Genomic DNA, 23,294 nt, shown 5'->3' on the forward strand with positions numbered 1-23,294 from the left:
AAAAAGAGAAATATGCTTTTACTTATTTTTCTCTAGCGGGCCACATTCAAAATCAAACGGGCCACTTTTGGCCCACGGGCATGGGGTTAGAACGTAAGAAATTTGAGATTCAGTAGTAAGTTTGGGAAAAGTGTGTTGTTTTTTCCTGATCGAAATTTACTGTTGATATCTGCAATCATTTCTGCTAATAGGGGATGTCATGAGTTATCATAAGAATGGAATGTAACCTCAAGCAAGGAATGTTTTTATTGTTATTTTTTGCATATTATTTTGATTGCCTGTTGAGGTATAATTCTTTTATATATATACATATATATTTATATATATATACATATGTTCACACACAAATATAAAAATTGTTAAATTACTATAATATTTTGAACAATTTACTGTTCATGTTGTCTGCAATATACCATTCATATTTAGAGGTGGCAATGTCGAGTTACTGCGAATACATAATTAAGTAACAAATGAATAATTAATAAGTCAGATGAACAAAAAATTCTTATGAAGTGCACTTCTGCACCTTGTGTGTTGTAAACTTGTAGCTTGAAAGGTCCTTTGAGAAGTGGCCAACCTAAAGAACTTCCTCTTCAATCGATTCTCTCAACAGGTGTCCGTTCGATTGCTGGGACGATGACGTGGCTGACGCAAATAGCCACAGTGCTCGTCCTCGCTATGACTCTACTTACCCCAGGTGAGTTCCACGTTCGTCTGTCCATGACTATGGCTTTCCCCTACCCCAGGTGAGTTCCGCTTTTGTCTGTCCTTGGTTATGACTTTCTTTACCCCAGGTGAGTTGGGGATGACCGTAAAAACATAAACAGGACTGTAAATATCATAAAGATAATGATCCACCCTAGAGATATTGTGAATTTTCCCTCTGTGACTTTATTACCGCTCACCATAAATTAATGACTTTTTTCTAGCCAAAATTGACTTTTTTTTTCTAGCAAAAATTGTGACTTTTGTTTTCCTAGCAAAAATTGTAACTTTTTTCCTAGTTAAAATTGTGACTTTATTTCCTAGTCAGAATTGTGACTTTTTTCCTAGCTAAAATTGTGACTTTTTTCTAGCCAAAATTGTGACTTTTTTCCTAGCCAAAATTGTGACTTTTTTCCTAGCCAAAATTGTGACTTTTTTCCTAGCTAAAATTGACTTTTTTCCTAGTTAAAATTGTGACTTTTTTTCTAGCCAAAATTGACTTTTTTCCTAGCCAAAATTGTGACATTTTTTCTGACTTTTTTTTTCCTAGCTAAAATTGACTTTTTTCCTAGCAAAAAATGTAACTTTTTCTGTGACTTTTTTTCCTAGCCGAAATTGTGACTTTATTCCTAAACAAAATTGTGACTTTTTTCCTAGCCAAAATTGTGCCTTTTTTCCGTGACTTTTTTCCCAGCTAAAATTGTGGCTTTTTTTCCTAGCAAAAATTGTGACGTTTTTTTCTGACTTTTTCCTAGCCAAAGTTGTAACTTTTTTCTGTGACTATTACCGGCCGCCGTCTCTGCGTAGCGTCTGTCAATGAACCTCATGTGTTGAACCTCACATACTCGCGTACGCAGACAGGAGCGCTTCATCACACAAACACATACTGTACACACCTGTAAGCTCTATCTGTTGTTTGTTAACAACTATGCCCTCTTTTGCGCGCTCTCTCTTTCTCTCTCGCTAGGTATGCATTATGTAGATGTGTGTGTGCGTGCGCTTATCATATGGTTCCATTTTGGATGTAACCTTTCCAAAATTAGTCCGAAGTAGGGGACGTTTGTTGTATTATGTTTAGGATATATTGTTATATATTTATCACTTATAAATTATATATATATATATATATATATATATATATGAATATGTTTTGATATACATGACATTTGTATATATATATGAGAGAGAGAGAGAGATATGGATGGATGGATGGATGGACAAGAGTTCCATTGTTTGTTATAAGTTATACTGTAATTGATTAACGTTTCAAGACCAATGTATAATATATATATAAATATCTATCTGCCATTGATCCTAATCTGATTCCAACAATCCAATGATTATCAGTCTTAGGCATGAAAAGAAATTTACCCTAAATCTTCTATACTGTAGTTTTTTTTCACCTCTGATTGACCTCTTCCCAGCGCTTTTGGCTTAAAGTTTTAAAGTCCTTCCTCTTAGAGATAACGCTGTAGCTTAAATACAAAAAAATTACGAAGGTTTAGAAATTACGGCAAGGCTCCAAATGGTCATCAATTGTCCATCCTTGAATCGCTGTCATTAAACAGCAGTTCCCCAGTTGAATAGGTAGACCACGGCAGCTCCTCTCTACAACTTGTGCGTTGTTGGAACTCAGTAAACCCTGGCCCACGTAGAGGGGTAGTGTCGTCAGTGCACCTCATGCTGTGCACTGTAGGTATTACTTGAGGTTCTTTGCAGCGCGCCTCCCTTAGGTCCCTAGCTGCAAACCCCTTTCGTTCCCTTTACTGTACTTCCTTTCATATCCTCTTTCTTCCATCTTACTTTCCATCCTCTCCTAACAATTTATTTATAGAGCAACACTTTTCAAAACTTCCTCCTGTTACACCTCCTCAAACCTTTTTGCTGTCATGTCCATTCAGCGCTGAATGACCTCATAGGTCCCAGCGCTTGGCCTTTGGCCTAAATTCTTTATTCAGTTCAGTTCAACAAGCCCTGCCTGTAACTCAGCCTTCATCCCCTTACCTGATGTTATATTTTGTTCTTTGTAATTTCTTTTGAATCATATTCTACTTTTTGTACTTTCATTATATTCACTAGGCCATACAAGTCAAAAGAAGTTGGAACCTGAGTGCAACTGCACCCCAAGGAATTACCTGGGTAAGCTAACAGTGTGTTTATTATATATATATATATATATATATATATATATATATATAAATATATATATATATATATATATATATATATATAAAAGCCAGACTTCAGGCCATGCTAAAAATACCTACGAAATGCAAACAGTTTGTAAAAGATCTGAGACAATTTCCTGTGAGATCTAAAACTGTCTTGTGCAGAGGACATTCGCAACATTTTTCCTTCTTTGAACACACGGAAGCTAGCGCCTTTGTTATTGTAGTGCCAAGGTGTTCTTAAAATCAACTGTCAACTTTGGAAGACTTTCGAGAACTAGTTTTTAAGTGTTAATTGGCGTGGCATATTATTATTATTATTATTATTGTATTATTATTATTATTATTATTATCGGATATTCGAATTTCCATAGAATAGAGAGCTGTTGATGTGAGGCAAGTAGGACAGCCCTGTGGAAAGAATATTAAAACAAGTAAAAAAAAAAATGCGCCGAAGTTTCTTCAATCGAGTTTTTTCTAATATGCAGTAATGCTGTATATGAAACTGTCAGCCAATGGCTCATAAAAACTGTCAGCCACTGCCCATGAAACTTTCACAGGGCGATGGTGGCCTGCGTTGTTGGCACCTACAGCGTTACCAGACGCACGACCATGGCTAACTTTAACCTTGAATAAAATAAAAACTACTGAGGCTAGAGGATGCAAAGAGGCAGTATGTTTTATGGAAAGGATGAGCAACATACCAATTGCAGCCCTCAGGCTCTGTGGCTTTTGAGGATAATAAAAAGGGACAGAAAAAGTGCGGACGGACAGACAAATAGCCGTCTCTATAATAGTTTTCTTTTACAGAAAGTTGAAGAGAGGACGCGTGTCTGCTTTTATCTCAGAAGTATCAAAATTATCACAGTTATTGTTGTGAGTTCCTTGTGTGGCAAATAATTGCATCTACCTTCAAACCCATCTGTACGCAGAATTGCTCGGGCATTTAATTCAAATTCGCAGAGAGCTTATGAGGTATGATACATTAGAAAATACAATGATACAAGAAAAGAATGGAATAAAAATGAAAATATTTATAAACAAGAGCAGAATATATAAAATTCCTAACCAAAATCAGAGAGTAAAAAGTAAATACTCATGTAACAATTTTAAGCCGTCAAAACTAAATATACATTAATAAACCAGTGGATTGAACTAGAGAGAAGAATAACATGATTAATAAACAGAAATAAGTATTGCATGAGATGATCCAGCAACCATGATTTGAGGCGAATTTTCACTTAGGTAGGTGAAACAATTAAAATTTATATATCTGTAGGAATGCTCATGAAACAATTTAAAGTTTAGATGGGTAAGAGACGCCTCAACCTCACCTTTTTACTTAAAACAGAGAAAAGTTTTTGGATCGAAAATACACATATTGATATTATATAATATATATATTATATATATATATATATATTATATATATATATATATATATATGATAGTGTATTTATATATATATATATATATATATATATATATATATATATATATATATATATATATATATATACATAGAAAGGTAACAAGTTTTAGAATATTTAACGATGGGCAAAACTCCACCTAGTCTCTCTCTCTCTCTCTCTCTTTAAAGAGGCTTTTATTGAATAGCAAATAGAGAAAGATTATTTGTGTATCTGGGGCATATATTTGATCTAGGAACAGGGCAAATGATGCTGAAAGACTGTTCAGAGAGCGAAACATAGCTTTGCACGCTCTTTAAAACTGATGCATCATTCAGCTGAGTTAACAAGCTGGAGATAATAACGAAGTCTTTTCAGATATGGTGTAGGGAACAGCCACTCTGAGGCTGCAATTGGACGTACTGTATTTAGGTCAGAGGTTGGTGGTTGGGGCATCTCGCATGTTTGGTAAAAGGCATTTAGAGCTGAAAGGGACTCGAGACGGAGTTGTTGACTTTTCCATGCTAGCTTAGGAAAGCCACATTTCGGACAAAAGGTCCCCTCAGATCTCAGACAGTGAGCGCCCTTTCCTCCGTGAGGAATGAGTAAATAGCAGGACTCGTTGAGATGATGTACAGGAAATGTTTATTTAGTCCCTGCATCTAAACAATAAATGTTCTAGCTGTCTGTTTCCTAATTTAAAACGATTCCAGCTAGAATATTACCAGGGAGGGTCGAGTTCAGTGTGGATTCAACAGTGCATATTTATTTCGACCTGAATGAGTTTATTCATTGGTCGTTGGCACCGTGTTTCATTCAGTTTGACTTTTCGAGAGCTTGGCTAGCTACAGCTTAGACATTAATAAATCCCTTCAATCTAGCTGCAACCCCTTTAATTCCTTTTAGCTGATTCCTCCATTCATTTTATCTTTCTTCCATCTTGCCATCCAAAGTCTATCTCCCAATAATCATTTCAATACAACTGGAGTTTTCCTCCTGTTACACATTTCAAACCTTTACTCTCAGTTTCTTTTCCAGAACTGAATGACCATTTATTTCCAGTGCTTGGCCTCGGACCAAATTATATTCCATTCCATTTAACTGATCGTCAAATTTGATTTTATTCTTCTGTACAGAGTTGCTAAAAACTGGTTCGTTACCTAGATCATGTTTTTTATTTTGACAGAAATTTTAAAAGGGATTGTCATTATTACGACAACTTTAGTGTCATAAGTAACAATTTTGGATTTTAATTAAATTATGGAACAGGTAGGTGAAGATTCTTGCTTTTACCATCTAGATTACCACAGTTTTCTTTGTAGGTTTTCGTAGTATCATTTTCTGAAAAACCATTGATGCCGGGCTTCATGTCTGTCCATCCAACTTTTTCTGTCCGCCTCAGATCTTAAAAACTGAGGCTAGAGGGCTTATTATTGGTATGTTGATCATCCATTATCATTATTATTAACATACCAAATTGCAATTATTATTATCAGTATTATTATTTTATGAGTTAAATTTAGCACGTAATGGTCGCCTGGCAAGATAGAGGTAAACCACCACCGAAAAAATTAAAGGTTCAATATGGGCCGCGGCTCATAAGAATTATACTAGACCACCGGAGGGCAGATCTATTTTCGGTGGCCTTGCTTATACGCTAAAAAAAAAACAGAAAAGATTGAGCCGAAGAACTTTGGCGATATTTTTACTTTTTTTTTTTTTGTAAATGCGAGTATTCATAATGACGGCAAATTGTCCCAACATTTTGTTTACTTTCCTATATTCATTCCTTTTTTTTTGGAACCTAGAATCTGCTTGTATGTCCGATTAATAATGTCGACATATTTGTAGTATTTGTGCTTAGATATTTTTCATATACAACATGATGATAATAGCGAAGATGATACTACGGCTCTCATTAGATATTTTTCATATACAACATGATGATAATAGCTAAGAATGATACTCACGGATCTCATTATCATTACTCTATTACTCGTAAGTAAAAAATGCCAAGTTTTAAACAGACGACTGTTTTGCATGTCGGTGCTGCTGGCAGGAACCTCGCTAAAATACAACGATAAGGAGTCCGAGAAGACGAGGCAAAAAGGATTTGTCATTTACTTGAATTCTCCCATTTAGATCCGCGTGCAGTGACTGATTTCTTCCAACCTCATTGTCTTGTTTGTTTATATTTCAGAAAATATGGCCGCTACAATTTTAAAGGACACATATATGCATTTCATAGCTTCAATGCTTTAAGATGTGATGAAAGAATTTATGGAGTCAGATGGAAGTAGGTCGAGAGACTCGAGGTAAAATCTTTGTGTTCAACAAATAGTTTGATTCTCAGCAATTCATTGTCAGTCAGGTGATCTTCCGAAGTGTTATGTATATTCGTGAGTACGTGCGTTAATTTGATCTAGATTACGCCAAAATCTGCCCTAAAAGTGAGTTTGATCGTTCATTAACGTGATAGAACTGCAGTTGTCTAGACGTAGCTGGAGAGGATCCGGTCTTTGAAAACGACAGATAAGGTAGACTTGGAAATCTCTGTTTTTATGGGGAGAAAATTGAACTTGTGATTTTTACCATGATTTTCTAATCATTATGAACTTTGAACTGGTGTGGGAGATTTAATATGAATATTCATACCTCTTTTATATTATTGTTTTGTCATGTTACGTTTGCCATATCTTGGCTATGCATTTTACACTTTCCATTATTGTGTTTTGCATTTTCATGTATTTTTTTGGGAGTTTTCTATCATGTTTTAATTCTTCCGACAGATGTCTGTGGACAGATGTCGGTGGATTTGAGGGACTGTTTCATTTGAATAACATGTGGTAGACTGCTTTTTTTACATGACTAATTATTGATTTGGGAGTATGTGTGGAGTTTGATATTTTCAGGCTATCAGCCATAGTGAGACTTCTTTAATCAGAAGTGTTTTGCAGTTCAGAGTTTAAAGTATCTAACTCCGATATTTCATTTATTATGCATTTTAATCTTTTTGCTTTGTTTTATTCATTTCTTGTTGGGTTATTTGAATAATAAACCTATTTTTTGTAGAAACTATTGCGTTTCTTTAAATGGTCCATTTAATCGATTTGGTGAGAATGAGTCTGGTTAAGGTGGGTGAGCTTGAAAAATGAGAGAGAGAGAGAGGCGATGTGTAGAGAGAGAGAGAGAGGTGATAGGGATGAGAGAGAGAGAGAGAGTTTCCACAGAGAGAGAGAGAGGTGATTCACGGTGAGAGAGGAGAGAGAGAAAGAGAGGAGAAAGAAAAAATAGATGTAAGTGTTTCAAAACGGTTCATAACCGCCTCCGTTCACAGATTAAAGATCGTTGAGCACGTTACGTACACCTTCAAAAGGGCGCATTCTGTCCTCGTTACAGAAAATTGGTCCCAGATTTGCGTCTTTAGTGATGGCGAAAGAGGAGATTGCTAATAGACTAATTGGTAACGTTGATGCCCAAGGCATAGCCGACTTCACCTAAGACTGAGCGCACGGGTCAATGTTGAATGACTGATAAGTGTGTCGTGATTACGTGTGAAATGCGGGGAACCTTTTTGTTTTTCCCGTTTCTATTCGAGTACTGGGAGTGGGGGAGTTGTGAACATAGATCTGGGTGATCTCTAGAGCAATTTTGGAGTTAAGACAAAATACCAAATAAGTGTGATTAGTGGCGATTGTGAGTTAATTACGCAAAATGATGATTCAACTAAAATCACGCTGGGTTTTTGTTTGCCGTCTGTCGAGTAGGTGACGCTTTCAGGTTAGCAGTTGAGAGATAGGTACTTCGTTTTCTGTTTCAAAATTGGTAAAGTACCCCGTTTTCAGAACGCCGCTTTTGTTCTTCTTTAGAGGGGGTAACTTGTACCTTTCTCTGTTTTCTTTTTTTTTTTTCTTTATGTTGTTACGCTCAGGCGTGTGATTACTCACAAATGCCGGACGATGCAGCAAGCACATCCCAATCAATTGTGGTGCATAAAGTTACGAACATTTGTAATGCGGAATTACAAATTTTAAAGGGTTAGTTGATGGGGAAAGCCAACCCAAAATATAGAAACTTTCATTGAGTCAGTAACAATTATCTGAATTCCAAGAAAATTACGAATGGCGCTGAAGCTTTAACAGAGGCTAAATCATTTCTGGATTTAGATAAAGGAGATATTGGAAAGAAAACGAAAGCACGAGTTTCGGGTTCAGAAGGTGTAAAACTTGGAATGAACTGCCGCAGAAATTTCACGAGTACGTATGGCGGAGTTCAACGCCGAATGTCAGTTCGGAATTTGCGAGAGTTTCTCAAAATAAAGAAAGGGCAATGATTCACTAGTCACATACAAAAGGAATTTATTTGATGCAGTAGTTGAGTTAAAGAAATCTATAATAAACTCTCCATGGGTAAATGAAATAATATTTCTTTAGATAATTTTGAAAGATTGTTTACTTTATTTTGCCTTTTAACGTCAGATCCCAGATGTAATTGTAGATAGTTTTGATAAGAGAATTGATCAGGACACAGATGAATCTTTTGTTTTACAGATTAACAAAAATCTATCAAAATGCCCGACGCTGGACAGTAGTTTTTGTGAAGGGAGGGTGCAAAGATGTCAGCTACAGGTTTCCAAACCACAGAATAATGATAGTCCTCAAATTCTTTAAATGATGCAACAGCCAAATCATGTGCCGCTATAGAATCGAAGAAAAATTCCAGAGACACCAGTCACAACGATTCGTTGTTTTAATTGCGATAAAATAGGACATAGTAAATCAAATTGCAGAGTGAGATATTGTTCAGTTTGCAAATCTTCAGATCATGGATGGAGATTTTGCCCACAGCCACAAGAGTAGAGAATATTCAGGGAAGTCCGGGGTAGGTTTTTCTAGATATGACAGGAGAATTCCACATGATGCAAGTTCTAGATACACAAGGAACAGCAGAATTTTCACAAGATAAGTTCGAAAACGGACACAGGATAATGACTAATCAGGTCTTAGAGTCAACAGAACCTAGGCCATTGTACGTGGATTCTCTAATGGCATGAAATTTCTATTTTCATTGATTCTGGTAGCTCAGTTAACCTAGTAAATGCTGACCTTTTTCACTGAGGTTTCCAGAGTGTAAATTAGTCCCTTCTAGTGAGACAGTGTGTGATGTACAAGCGAGAAAACTGAATATTTTAGGTTTTGTCATTTCTTACGCTTTGTATCGGTGGAAAGACAATAGTAGAATCATTTTTGGTCATAGAAGGATTAGCCTTAGGGTGAAATGGTTTGCTAGGACACCCTTCTTGCATGCGACATAACATCAACATTCTTACGGGAGTTCAGGGGATTACAATAGGTGAGTCCAGGATTTGTTTTTGTTCCATATATACACAGGAAAAAACTTGTGAGAAACCTAAGACACAGTCTGAGACATGTGTAACACATTCATTAGAGAGTGAAGACATTCCTTAAAGATCTTTCAAAGTTTTTGTTGGAAGATGTTGAATTGCAACCGCAGTTCCTACATTGGTTAAAGTGTCACTGAAAGAGAAAATTTTCCTTCTCAAGTATGCGTTGTTGAGGGAACCGAGAGAAATTCAAAAGACGTTGTGAGTGCCGTGTCAGTAAATGAAATTTCAATCGCAGGCGTGACTTCAGTAAATTAGTAAGCTATCAAGACTCAGTGAAAAAAATATCACAAGGCACTTATGTAATTGATTTTGAAGAGTTTAAGGAAGAGCATAAATTAGTGAGTTTTTGTGGAGACAGTAATATGTTTCCCCGAGGAGCAACAGTTCCGAAGTCAGGTTCTTCATGAACATTTGGCTAAAGTTGATTATCCGAGTATTCAGATAAAGTAGAGAAAGTGTTGAAAGAATATCTAGATATCATTGCTTTGAAGGAGATAAATTAGGAGTTACAGATGTTTTAGAACATCTGTTCAATTCGCCTAGAAAAGTGCAAATCCCATATATATTCCAGCATATCGAATTCCTTTTAAGATCAGAGAAGAAGTAGAAAAGAAGTTCAGAGGTGGAGTCGGAAGAGCATTATCAGACCGTCCAATTCTCCGTTTAATTTTCCTTTGCTTGCAGTTCCTAAGAAAGACAGTAGTATCCAGAGTTTGTGTAGATTTTCGTAAATTGAATGAAAAACATGCCCAGATAGATATCCTGTAGTTTGTTTGCCTGATTTGTTTGTTGAGATCGGTGGCAAGAATATATATTCATCTAGATCTTATGCAAGGGTTTTTACGAGTTCCTTTGTGAGAGTAGCCAAATAAATATACAGCATTTTCGGTACCAAAGGGACATTACGAGTTTAATAGGATGCCTTTGGATTACAAGGGTTCCCAATAACATTTTACTAGACTGGTTAACACAGTGTTTGGTGGTTTGTTAGGAAAGTCGGTGTTTGTGTACATGGATGACATTCTCATATGCACAGATACAATTGAAGAACATCTAAAGGTGTTAAAAGAAGTCCTCAAGCGATTACATGGTTCGCTGGATTAAAAGGTCAAATTGGCCAAATGTGAGTTTCTGAAGAGAAAATTGTCTATTTAGGACATGTTATCTCTAAAGAGGAGTTAGGAGTGAATGATGAAAAGTTAAAGCCATTGTGAATTTTCCAGTTCCCAAAACCGGAAACAGATTCGTTCGTTCCTAGGTATGTCGGGTTTCTTTTCGCCGTTTTGTGCGGAATTTTTCTACAATAGCGTCTCCATTGACAGATTTGTTACGAGAAGACGTTCAGTTTGTTTGGGGTGATAGTCAACAATTAGCTTTTGAGAAGCTTAGAACGCTTTGGTGAACCCACCTGTTTTGAAGTTTCAGATTTTTAGTCAACGTTCACCTTAGTGACTGACGCGAGTCAGAAGGTATAGGTGCGTGTTTGATGCAGAAATTTGAGGGGCATTACCCAATTGCTTTTTATGCAGAAAGTTCAAAACGCGTGGTAGTAACGAGCTGATGTCAGTTGTGGACAAGGCTTTCAAATCGTCTCTAGCCTTGTTCATTTTAAGATGTTGTTGTTGGGAAATAAAGTTGAGATTTTTACAGATCATCAACCGTTATTTAGAGCTTTTTAATAAGCCAAATTTGTCGCCCAAGAGAGCACGTTGGTTCCTAACATTGAGAGATTTTGATGCAAACCTCAAATACATTGAAGGTAAGCATAATGTGGTTGCAGATGCATTGAGCAGATATTTTCCAGTCGAGGATGAGGAAATACAAACCGAATCCTGTGTGGGAGAAGAGAGTAAACATTTGGTGTCTAATGTCTCGGATATTAGTAGTTCTGAGAGATCGCATGTAGAGGACATACACGTTTCTACAGTGCATACTTCAGGGAGAAATAGTGAGTCAGCAGTCTCAGGAGAGATTGTTATTCGTGATAGTGAGAGTAACGCAGTGTGTTATATTACGGTGAAAATGTCATTTGGGACATAGGCTTGCTGGAACAAAAAGCAAGATGAAGATAAATTGTTGTCAGATGCTAAAGGCATTTCTTAGGAGTTTCACCGAAGAAAGTATAAGTTACCTTTTTCTGGTCTAGGAGTTGGAGAATAATTTATTGGTGAGGAAGTTAAATATAACTTGAAGTACTCGAAGCATGGGTGAAATTACACAAATCATCGTGCCAGAGAGTCTAGTACCACAAGTTCTAGACATTGTACATTGTAAATTTGGTTCTCCTCATTTGAGGTGTGGACAAGACGTATGAAAACGTCAGGTCAAAGTTCTTTTGGAAAAATATGTTTTCCGCAGTAGAAGCCTTTGTAAAGTTGTGCTATTTTCAATGCAGATAAACTGACAACGATGTCGTGTCGTTTGGGTTCATATCCCATACCAAAGGCCGTTTCAGAGTGCATATGGATATTCTGGGTAACTTCTCAGAGATCGGGTTATGGTTATAGACATTTATTAGTAGTTGTTGATGAGTTGACTCATTTTGTCGAGATTTTCCCACTGAAATACAAATCAGCTGAGAAGTTGCTATAGCGTTCTTTAAGGGGATAATTTGTCGATATGGTGTTCTGAATGTCTGATCACAGACAATGGTAGGGAGTTTATTAATAAGACTTTAGACGGTCTTGCCAATTTGTTGGGGATAAAGAAAGTATCTATAATCCTATAGACCTGAAGCGAATGGGTTATGTGAGGGCGAATCGGAAAAGTAATCGAAGCTTTGCGCATGACGGTGGGTGGTTCGATGCCACATTGGGACAGATCTTTGGATGAAGTGCGATATGTATCAATACTATGATGAATGACACAATTAAGATATCTCCAGCCAGAAGCTTTGTATGGATACAAGTTGAAAAGGACTTTTGATTTGTTACCAGAGTGTGTTCAGATGTGATGTTACGGTCATGTCGTTGATAAATACAGCGAGAGAAAAAGATTTGCACGTATCAGTAAAGAACTTGAACTTAGTTCGCGTGCAAATGGTAGAGAAAAGTAACGCAAAATCGAGGGGAGTAGCTTTTTGATGGGTGATAGAGTGTTTGTTAAAGTGAATGTTCCGGAATGATCTGAATTATAAATTAAGTCCGAAAGTTCCACGGACCTTTGAGATTGTAGAGATCAAAAAGAGGGAATAGATTTGTAGTTAAAGATGTAAATACCGGTGACGAAATTGACTCATATTTCAAAGTTAAAGAAAGTTGGGATGTAATGGAACATTTGTATATAATTTGAGGAATATATATTATTTTTAATTTTTTTTGTCTCTTGTTCATTTTGATGCACAAGTTCTTAATAGTTTGTTTTTTGGATGATTTTAGGACCAGGAATTTGAGCTAATGAAGTCTAGTTTTCGGACTAAGTGACCATAAGAGATTTGACTCATAGGGTCAGCCAGAGAGTGTGTTATTCCAAGAATGTTACGATGTATTTTATCATCTGACGTCTCTTTAACTAGATTATTGAAAAATAAAGGATATTTTTTTGATAAAGGGATAGATAAAATATTAGAATGGTATATCGGACCCAGAACAAGTCTGATCTTTTTTCAGAAATAGGGAAAGAGCAGCACCTTAGTGTTTTAGGTGTTTGGATTTTTTTTCAGTTTCGATTTTTTTATTAAAGGGTAGCTGTATTTCAAAAAAGACTTAATTGCTCATGAAACAGTTAAATCAGTTGCCAAAGTAATAAGAAATTGAGTAATAGTTGTTGAAACAATGAGACGTTGCTTTAAATGATTTGCTAGTTTCAGAGGAAATTTGAAAGAAGATCTTGATGTGACAATTTATTCCTTACGATCCAACATACCTTTTAATGTTGAGAAAGAAATTTTTTTTTGAAGTGCAAATGCAAGTTAAAGCAATTATTGCTGCAGCAGATGGTCGTTATGGTCATATATTGCCTTTGAGTTGACTTAGAAAATGTTCTAAGAATTCGCTTATCTACATGGAGCGAAAGTATTGTTCACAGGAGGAGATTTGTATTTATGTTTTAATGTTTTGAGTGAGTTTGTCTGATCGGGGAATGATAGTTCATGTTCTTGTCGAACGATGAAACCTTTTGTTAGTTTTTTGTTATTAGACCTTTTTCGAGTGCTTTTGGAGACTCAGTAGTGATATGGAAGGGATTAGAGATCATGTTCATTTTGGGAGATCAATATCAAGGTTTGGGAGTTGATTATAAGACGGGTTGTACCTTGTAGTTAGGGAGAAGTATGTGTGTAACAGTAATGTTTTCCAGTTGCACGTTGTATCTGTGGGTGGTTGTGAATTGTCTTTAGTTCATAGACAGACTCCGACTGAATGTGACTTTAGACAGTTTCCACGTGAATACCACATGATCACCACCAGCACTCTTCCTGCCCTGTTTGCAAAGAATGCCCATTACGACGATGTGCAAGCAACCAGACGACGACGTTCGTTCTTCGAGGGTCCAAGCTGTTCGACCATCCTGCAGAATCCTGTCTACGGACTTTCTCGTACTTAGCCGTGCTGTGTTCAACAGTTCCGAGAAGATAATTATCGTCATATGCATAACGATCACGATGTAGTTCCAGTGCCTACAACGAGATACCAATAACTGTTTCCACCCGATGGAAGAGATCGAGGATTCGTTCATGGTTCCAGTATCAGGAATATTTGTTGCCGACAATCTTAATTGTTTTAATACAGCTATTTTCTGATAGTTCTTATTATGGGGTAGTAAAGCTCATTTGTGTTTGTAAGACTTCACGCAAGTGCTCTAAGACAATACCCCCAGTAGATGTGCAAGTGCGTCATGAGGGCAGTACCTAAAGCTGTAGTTCAGTAGACATTGCTAATTGAGCATAAGCCCTATCTATTTGTTATGTTTATACATATGCTTTTGTTTTAGTTTGCCGTTAAGGAGAGCGAGACGGCTCTTATGGGGTGGCCGAGCACTATTTCAGAAAATATGGCCGCTTTAACATTGTCAGGAACAGAATGATGTGATGGAAGAATTTTGGTTGTGATGGTACTGTCGTGAGCCGCCAGTTGCGAAATCGTTCATTCAGCAAATACTTTGTTACATCTGCAATTAACCTGATGAGCACACAATATTGGCTCCATCATATGACTGTTGCTATGTATATTACATGAGTTCGTATGTTAATTTGAATCTCGATTTTGTGCCAAAATCTGCCCAAAATTGAGTCCGATCGTTCATTAACGGAGCTAGAACTGCAGTTGTCTGAAGACATTATCTTTGGAGTGGATCCAAGCTCTTAGAATTGGCAGAATAAGGTACAGTTCGGAGACTCTGTTTTTCAGTGGGAAGTGTGAACTTATGATTTTTTTTACCATGTTTCCAATCATTATTTTTGAACTGGTGTGGGAGTTTCAATATGAATATTTACCATTTCAATATTTTATTTTACTGTGTTACTGTTTAACTTGGCATGCATTTTTATTATGTTTATACTTGCATATTTTTTTGGGAAATCGTTATTATTTGTGCTTAATTTTTCGACAGATGTCATGGTTGTGGTGGTTGTGGTGATGACTTTGTAGGCAATGATATGATGTAGTCATGTGGTGACTGATTATAGAGACATACAATGCATACCTTGCAAGTATAATATCTGAGTGTGGATTGACTTTTTGAGACTTGACTTAATAATACTTAAGCCATATGTGAAGATTTTGACTTTACAGGCCATTAGCCATGATTAGACTTTTGAGTTAAGTTGGATTTTTTTTTTTTTTGCTTGACAATTTCATTTATGATGCATTTTAATCTTTGCTTTGTTTATTCATTACTTGTTGGGTTATTTAAATAATAAACCTATTTTGTAGAAAGATTGAGTTTCTTTAAACGAACCATTTATTTCTTTAATGTGAGAATGCAAGAACGAAAGAGATCTTTGTGACATTCTCTGAGAACGAGAGAGAGAGAGAGAGAGAGACAGAGAGAGAGAGAGAGAGAGGGAGAGAGAGAGAGAAAGGCATGAGAGAGAGAGAGAGAGAGAGAGAGAGAGAGAGAGAGAGAGAGAGAGAGGAGAAAAAAGGCCGAACCCTCCAACGCCTTCGAACGACACGCCTCCGTCGGTATGCTATGTGATATTCCTACATGGAATATTTTGTCTGTTTCAAAATGGTGTTAATTCTGTATGTTACAGGATTTTCAGTTTACAAAACCCTGGCGTTTTAGTTAGGCCTTTGACACTGCACTCAACCAACTGTCAGACAAAGCCTGGCACTGAAACTTGTTATTGAAAATTTACCGCAAAATCACATCTGTTGATTGTCCCAATCACAGATTATACAAAACTTACTGCTATAAGGACAGTTTTAGATGAAGAAACAATTTTGCTGAAACGCAAATAGCGATATGGTCATGATGCTGTTCCAGAAAGTCAAAAGAGGATGCCATATCTAAAACTTTTAAAGATTTTTTAAAGCAAATATAAAGTGAGATATAATTAGAAGGGCTTGGCCATTGTAAATTGTATCCAAAAATGGAAGGAATATTTTCAGTCTATTTAAATAGTTGTCTCTGTTATCAAAAATTAAAACCTGTCTAGGTGAAATGGATAAGTCTGGTTTGCAAGAGCAAATAACTTGACTTCTGAAGCAGGAACAAAATGGATTATATCCCACATCAGTTCCAAAAATTACACATTTCACTCTTTTGAAATGGACCAGTCTAAATCTACATATCCAGTGGATAACATGCTCTGTCTTTTTTAAAGGAGCCAAAATCCTTTAATATGTGCACCAAAATAACTGGCTTCCACATGCAATGGAAGTCACCAACCAGATTTTTCAACGGTTTTAGACTTACATGAAAAAACAGAACCTCCTGAAAATGTTTTAATTTGTTTTAATGATGTATAAAAACTCAGATTCATGCCTCCGCTACTGAAAACCCGATGTCCTCTGTTAAGCCCTGTCAAAACTACTTCTTCATTGATTATGCTAATTTATGCCAACACGACAATGGCTTCAGAAAAGGGTTTTTGACACTCAGGTGATTATGAGATGTAATCAAAGATTTACTTGTTTGTTTCAGAGTGACAAAGTGTCTTCAATGGTCTTGTTGAGATGGCGTGCTTTTTGCAATTTTTACGAACCTGTAAGGAAAAACATAGATATAGAAAAGTAACAAATGAAATTGGAAACGTTCATAAAAAATCCACAAACAGTGAAGTTATTTGTCAAAATGACAGGCTGAAACCTCAAATTGATGAGCAGATTCTAGTGTGACAAAGGGATGAATTTAGCATAAGTAACCCCTTGTCATTCATTGTTCAGTAAGTACAAAAAATTTCTCTTATTCCATGGAAAATCAGTATGAACAAAATGCCAGGCATAAACCTTATTTAAGGACAAACTAACTGAAGAGTAACAATAAAAACTAGCGCCATTATATTCACAGCTAAAAGGAAGTCACTTATACAACAAGATCAGTACAGAACAAAAAGCTCGAAGAAGATCAGTCATCATTACTTGTCTTCTAAAGCACAACGACATATTGAAATTATCCTACATCACTGAAAATCTTTAGCTGAACCCACTGCTTTGCTGGAATAACTGCAGCTCTCATGGCGAAAGAAGATCTAGTGAAAATGAACCATATTCTCCTCCTCTGAAACTCCCCAGCATTCCATCCATGAGGATGTTTCCTCTCTTCTCAGATTAACTTGTATCTAAATCATATTTCTGTTCACCCTAAAGCATTATTTTTGTTGATATGCCGTCAGCCTAGAAAGGCCTTCCTTTTTAACCCTTCATTTACTGAGATTCCATATAATTTTTTCTCTGAAATATCTTAGTGCAAATAATTGTTACGATATTCACTTTTATGTTGCGTTATGGGTTCCCATGTATGAATGACTCTGCTTAGGTAACGTTTCACTTGGTAAGACCTGGTAAAATAAATGTTCCTTCGATAGCCCTAGGAAGCTTGGTTAACTCATCAGGAATCTGCAGAAACTAAAAATTAATTTTTCTGACACTGTTTTCTTATTTCAGGAGGAGGTAATGATTACGGGCACTTTCTTAGGTTTTATTCTTATAACACTTAGTTCCCCCGGCCAGCTACACTGGACTTAGAAATTTCTCTTGATGTCAGAGAGGAGAGCGACACAGATCTTGCCAGAAAGGTTCAAGTTAACTCTATCTCAAAATTGATCAGAATGAGCTCTGGACCTATGTTGAATAAAACCTCCTCCTTGAAGATACATACTTTATCTTAATGGTTCCATTCCAACTCCCACTTTGGCAAAAGTTAAATCAGGTCAATTTGCTGACCTTTTCCCGTTATTAAGCTCTACTCCTTTTTCCCATATCTCGCCGTTGGTTGTTTAGGTCAAACTCCAATTTACTTGGTCTCATTCGGCTCATCATTTCAGGTTATCAACACTCTCTAAATCTTTGCTTTATTTTTTTTTTTTTTGAATAATCACGATCAGTGAATTTCATACTATTCACTGTAGAAATACAAACTCATTGCATAACATAATAATGTCTTTATTAACCTCAACGCTCATTACCACCAACAATATATAAATGCTTCAGACAAACATTCACAGCGCTGTCATTTTCAAGTTGAACGACGTAAAGAGAGTTGTTCTTCCATCATCATATCAGCTGTTGCAAAATAGATCTTCTTCATGAAACACTCAAAATGGCTCAGATTTAGTCGATGAAATGACATCATCCCAGAGGAGGACTATTTATATCATTGACATGCAATCACTTTACCCTCAATACAAAATTGTAATGATTGATTTTAAGAAATATCTTTCGTTCCCTTATAAAACAGGCCTTAGGGGTTACTTTCTGGTGCCTGTAGTGTTAATATTTGTAGTTTAATATTCCGTTTATATATAAAGTTACGGAATGTCCCCTAAGTAAATCAGTACAATAAAATTTACCTCAAGTTACAAACCAAGTCACAGAATATATCCAGTTTGACTGGCAAATCAGACGTAAAATGATACTGCTCTTAATTTCCCAACAGGCAGCATTTAAAAAATAATAATCACCTACGTGGCAAATCAGTTAAGTTCATGTCATGATGCACAAAACACCCAGTTTACTTACTTCCTGTCAACTTAAGCTAGATGCGTTCATTTCGAACTAGCTCCATCACTGTCTACAGCCTTTTTGTTTGGAAAAACTTGCCGTCAAATATTCCAGCAACACTGTATACTGACCTAATCCATGCAGAGGAGAATCGTAAATCAAAGTGACATTCACCTTTGTGTGCCACCAGTAGCCTTTTTAAGTCAGTATCACACCGCAGAGTCTCTCCTCAGATAGATATGCCATCGTTCATGTGACTTTCAGTCTCGCTATTTGAACACTTGACGCCAATTCTGCCAATACGAAATGAAATACAAAGTTAAGAGCTATATATACCTTTGCTACCCAGAAGCACGACGAAAGGCCTGCGTTCGCCAGGACTGAACTCAATAACGGTCCACCTGGTCTCGACTGGGCCGGAAACAAGAACTTCAGTTACCTGTCACATCAATACATAACTGCGGCGGCGAAGAACTTGCTGGCAGGTGGACTTCTTACGTTAATGAAAATCAGATTTATTTTTATAATATGTGGCTGGAATAAAAATAAACTGAAATGCACACAAGATCGTATACTGTCCCAAGACAACGCGATTTGACTTGACAACCGAAAAACGTTATTTGAAATTCTCGGAGGTTTGAAGTACGAGAGAGAGAGAGAGAGAGAGAGAGAGAGAGAGAGAGAGAGAGAGAGAGAGAGAAAGAGAGAGAGCAGCCTAAATAAATCCTAGCCTAAGCTCCTTTATAATAACGGGGATCCCGGAATTTTTTCTCAAACGGCTGATGAAAAACCATTTGGGAAGTTTTCCCTTCATTTCTGATAAAAGATTCGGTGGTGCAGTATGAATGCAATAAAAAAAGCCTGTCTTTAACATATGCTTGCTCGCGAGCAAACGTATGCGTGTAAAATTCCCCACCTGTCACTTAGCATCCATGGAGCCTACCCACCGAGTAACTGGTGCAAAAACTGATACAATATACAAGCGTCATTGTGTACTTATGATGACCGTGTTTGAAAAACGGTTTCTTATTATCACAAAACCTCAAACTGTTTAGTTAACAACTGTCCCGAGCCTGGATTCGTGGCCTTCCCTTCCAATGACCTGAGAAACGAAAGTTGATCTGGCCATTTAGTAAGCAACAATTTCACCTTTGACCCCGATTACCTCCTTCATGCAAACAGTATGCTGCAGATTCATGACGATTATTCAGTAGGTCATTGTCCCATACATTACAGAATTTAGAGGTGAATCAAGGTGCAAATTCGTGATGTTGATTTGCAAGCACTTCTAGCCGTTGACCACCAGTGTCTCTTAAGAGAGAGAAAAGTGGGCCTACATAAACACTGATTTTTATGGATTTTTAAACGATAATGACATTCAGGGTCGTGTCATCTCAAGTCTAGCCATCTGATTCCCTTCACTTGAATTTGATTGTACTCAAGAGGTTACAATTTATCTAAACTGTACATATACTTCACAACATAACGATTTATAGATATGGATACAAAATTAAAGAAAAAATTAATAAAATACAAGGAATTGTTTGAGGGTAGTCATCATCAGCATCTCACTTCAACTTTGAGGTTCCAACTGCACATCAGCATCCCCAGTAGAGAGATTGTTCTTTTCATTGCCTTAAAGCAACTGGCCTTCCCTTTCATTGCTCTTAAAGCAACTGGCCTTCTTTCATTGCCTTAAAGTAACTGGCCTTCTTTTCATTGCCTCAAATTATTATTATTATTATTAAGTAGTTTAATTAGACCACTGAGCTGACTTTTCAGCTCTCATAGGGCTGGCCTGAAGGATTTGATTAAAATACTAGGTCCAGGCCTGAAGTCAAGGCTAGGACACAATAGATCATTCGATACAATGATGAATGAATTAAAATGAAATTAAAAAACTGCACATAGGTACATCCTCTCATACAATAAATACATTTACTCAGACTTCCTTACATACATACTAAAAACGGTACATTAAAAATTCAGAATATAAAATTAAGCAAAATTTAAAACAATTTTTCTCTTTTGTAAAATTCATATGTTAAAAGGGTTTTCATGCTTTTATTATTTACTTATTTTTATATTTTATTAATTAAATTAAAGTTCTTCAAGAGCATCAAAATTGGAACGATTGAAAATGTGAAAGATTCTGACAAATTTCTTTCATTATTCTATTTCCAAAAAGTAGACATTCGTTGTTGGTAATATTTTGGACATTCACATAACACATGTCTGACCGTTATTATTACTCGTTCTGAGCACTCGGGGCCGGGCCATGTGGGCTGCTCATTAAGTGCCCATGTGTCAGACAGTATGGCCTATTCTGAGGCGTGTTAAATTACTTGTGTATGTCTTTCTCTGATATGATGAACTCCATTTTTTAACATTAGGTTTTATTTCTTTCAGTTTATTACTTTCAGGTTCTTTATTCCATATACATTGCCATTTTATTTATGATACCCATTTTCATGTAAGTTACATAATCAGTAACTGGGATATTCACATTTGATCTTGCATGAGTTGCTGCTTTAGCTGCTTTGTCTGCATCTTCATTTCCTTTGATCCCTACATGCAGGGCTCCAACATATTTCTACATTTTTTCCATTATTATATAATTTATGGAGACATAATTTAATTTGTTGTACTATATTATTTTTTTGATTTGTAACTTTGAATAGCTTCTATAGCGCTTCTTGAATCACTGAAAATCACAAAATTATTGAATGATGATTTAACAATTATTTTTATAGCCGATGCAATTCCATACAATTCTGCTGTAAATACAGAAGCATTATTAGGAAGAGAGAGAACTGATAAGTTTTGTCTTGGGACACTGCAGCATATCCTACTCCATGTTCTGATTTAGATCCATCTGTATATATTGCGTAATGTGGACCTTTTCTGTTTATATGCTCTATTGTATGCTGTCTATGGTGTTCCGTTGTATGAGTTACTTTTTGATAAATACTTGATGTGTGTGCAAATTCTCATTTTATTTATTGTCCAGGAGGAGGATTTTTACTATTACAGGCACTTGTATATTTATGATTCAGCGACTCAAACAATCTTCTAGCTCTAATTGGGAAAGGTGGTGGTTGTTTATAAATACATCTCTTAATTCAAATAATTTTTTTGGTTGGAGAATCACTAGTTTGAATTCTTAAAGCACTTTTCATTGTTACTAGTTCTCTATGGAGAGACAAAGGCAGTTCACCACATTCAACTTGTAACTTATGATTTTGGTGATGATCTAAAGGCTCTGAGCATATTCTGGGCCTTCATTGAAGAACAGGTCTAACAGGGTCCGAGAAATTGGTTCATAATTTGGACAGAACTGATTTATACAGACTGGGCTGTCAGATCCACAAGTAGTGCCATATATTTTTAATGCCTTCCATAATTTTTGATGGACAGAACTGTTCAAGTGCCTTAAATACAGCACAAAAAATTTTCTATCAGCTCCCAAGAGAGTGTTCAATAGTTTTCTAAATAGATTTAACCTCTTTCCACTTTCTATTTTATTTAACATGATGTAATGTGAGCTCTATCAGTTCAAAGAGAAAGTACAGAAATACAATCCCAAAATTTTGCTCTTTATTAACGATTTGTATCTGCTGTGGTTTCTGATTTTTAAATCTATTTCTTCACCTTTCTTCCAGGTCTATTTTTATAAAACAGGCAGATTTTTCTTACTGATTATCTATTGAAAATTTAAAGCCTACAGATGACGCTTCCCATTCATCTACTTTTACTATACTTTTTAGACATTTGTTCTAACTGTTTTAGTCGGGATGCTGAATAATATATGGCAAAATCATCCATGTAATGTTGCACGGATGCCAACAGGTAGATTTTTAAATCATTAATTTCATAAAAAATGTAAATCGTAGTGTGCCAAGTCAAAAGACAGCTACAGTACCATTTGTTTTCTTTTCAAAACCTGGAAATATTCTAGACAGATCATCAAATTCTCACCTGTGAAAGTGCGGTTTGCCCAAAAGTTCTGTATAAACCTAGGCAAAATTTTATGTTGTTGTTTTGTAAAGTTTTAATTTAGCATTTACCCATTTAGTATCTAACAATTTTAAAGTCAAAAAAAAGACAGCTACAGTAATTTGTTTTTCTGGAACTCTTTATATGTCTTCTAAGTTAGAGAAATCAATGTGGATCTGTTCACTGTGACCCAAACTGAGTGGGAGTTAAATTTTAAAACTCTAACAAGTAGGACTTTGCCATGTTAGTTGAGCATTTACCATTTCTCTAAAACAAATATTGTAAGCAGCTTGTTAAAGATTGGTCTGTAATTATTGACGTTACTGGGATCTTTTCAAAAAGTTTCAGGATAATATATATTATTATTGTTCCAAAATTCTTCTGGAAATAAATTTCAGACTATAAATTTTGTTAAAACTCTAGTGTTCAAGTAGGACTTTGCCAAAAAGTGCTAAGTTTTCAGATCATCTCAAAACAAATATTGTGATCAAGTGATTTATTCTGT

At 36.1% G+C, this 23,294-nt stretch overlaps 1 protein-coding gene across 2 annotated transcripts in view; it reads left to right on the top strand.

The window, feature by feature from the left end:
* Positions 1–23,294, top strand: part of LOC136847244 (uncharacterized) — a 201,089-nt gene that overhangs the window by 58,581 nt on the left and 119,214 nt on the right. For both annotated transcript variants that reach the window (XM_067118742.1, XM_067118741.1), the window contains exon 2: positions 614–697. In XM_067118742.1, the coding sequence (XP_066974843.1) occupies positions 637–697 (61 nt within the window). In that variant the 5' untranslated portion in view covers positions 614–636. The remainder of the gene's footprint in view (positions 1–613; positions 698–23,294) is intronic.

Source organism: Macrobrachium rosenbergii, chromosome 16 (genome assembly GCF_040412425.1).
Source record: "Macrobrachium rosenbergii isolate ZJJX-2024 chromosome 16, ASM4041242v1, whole genome shotgun sequence".
Taxonomy (NCBI): domain Eukaryota; kingdom Metazoa; phylum Arthropoda; class Malacostraca; order Decapoda; family Palaemonidae; genus Macrobrachium; species Macrobrachium rosenbergii.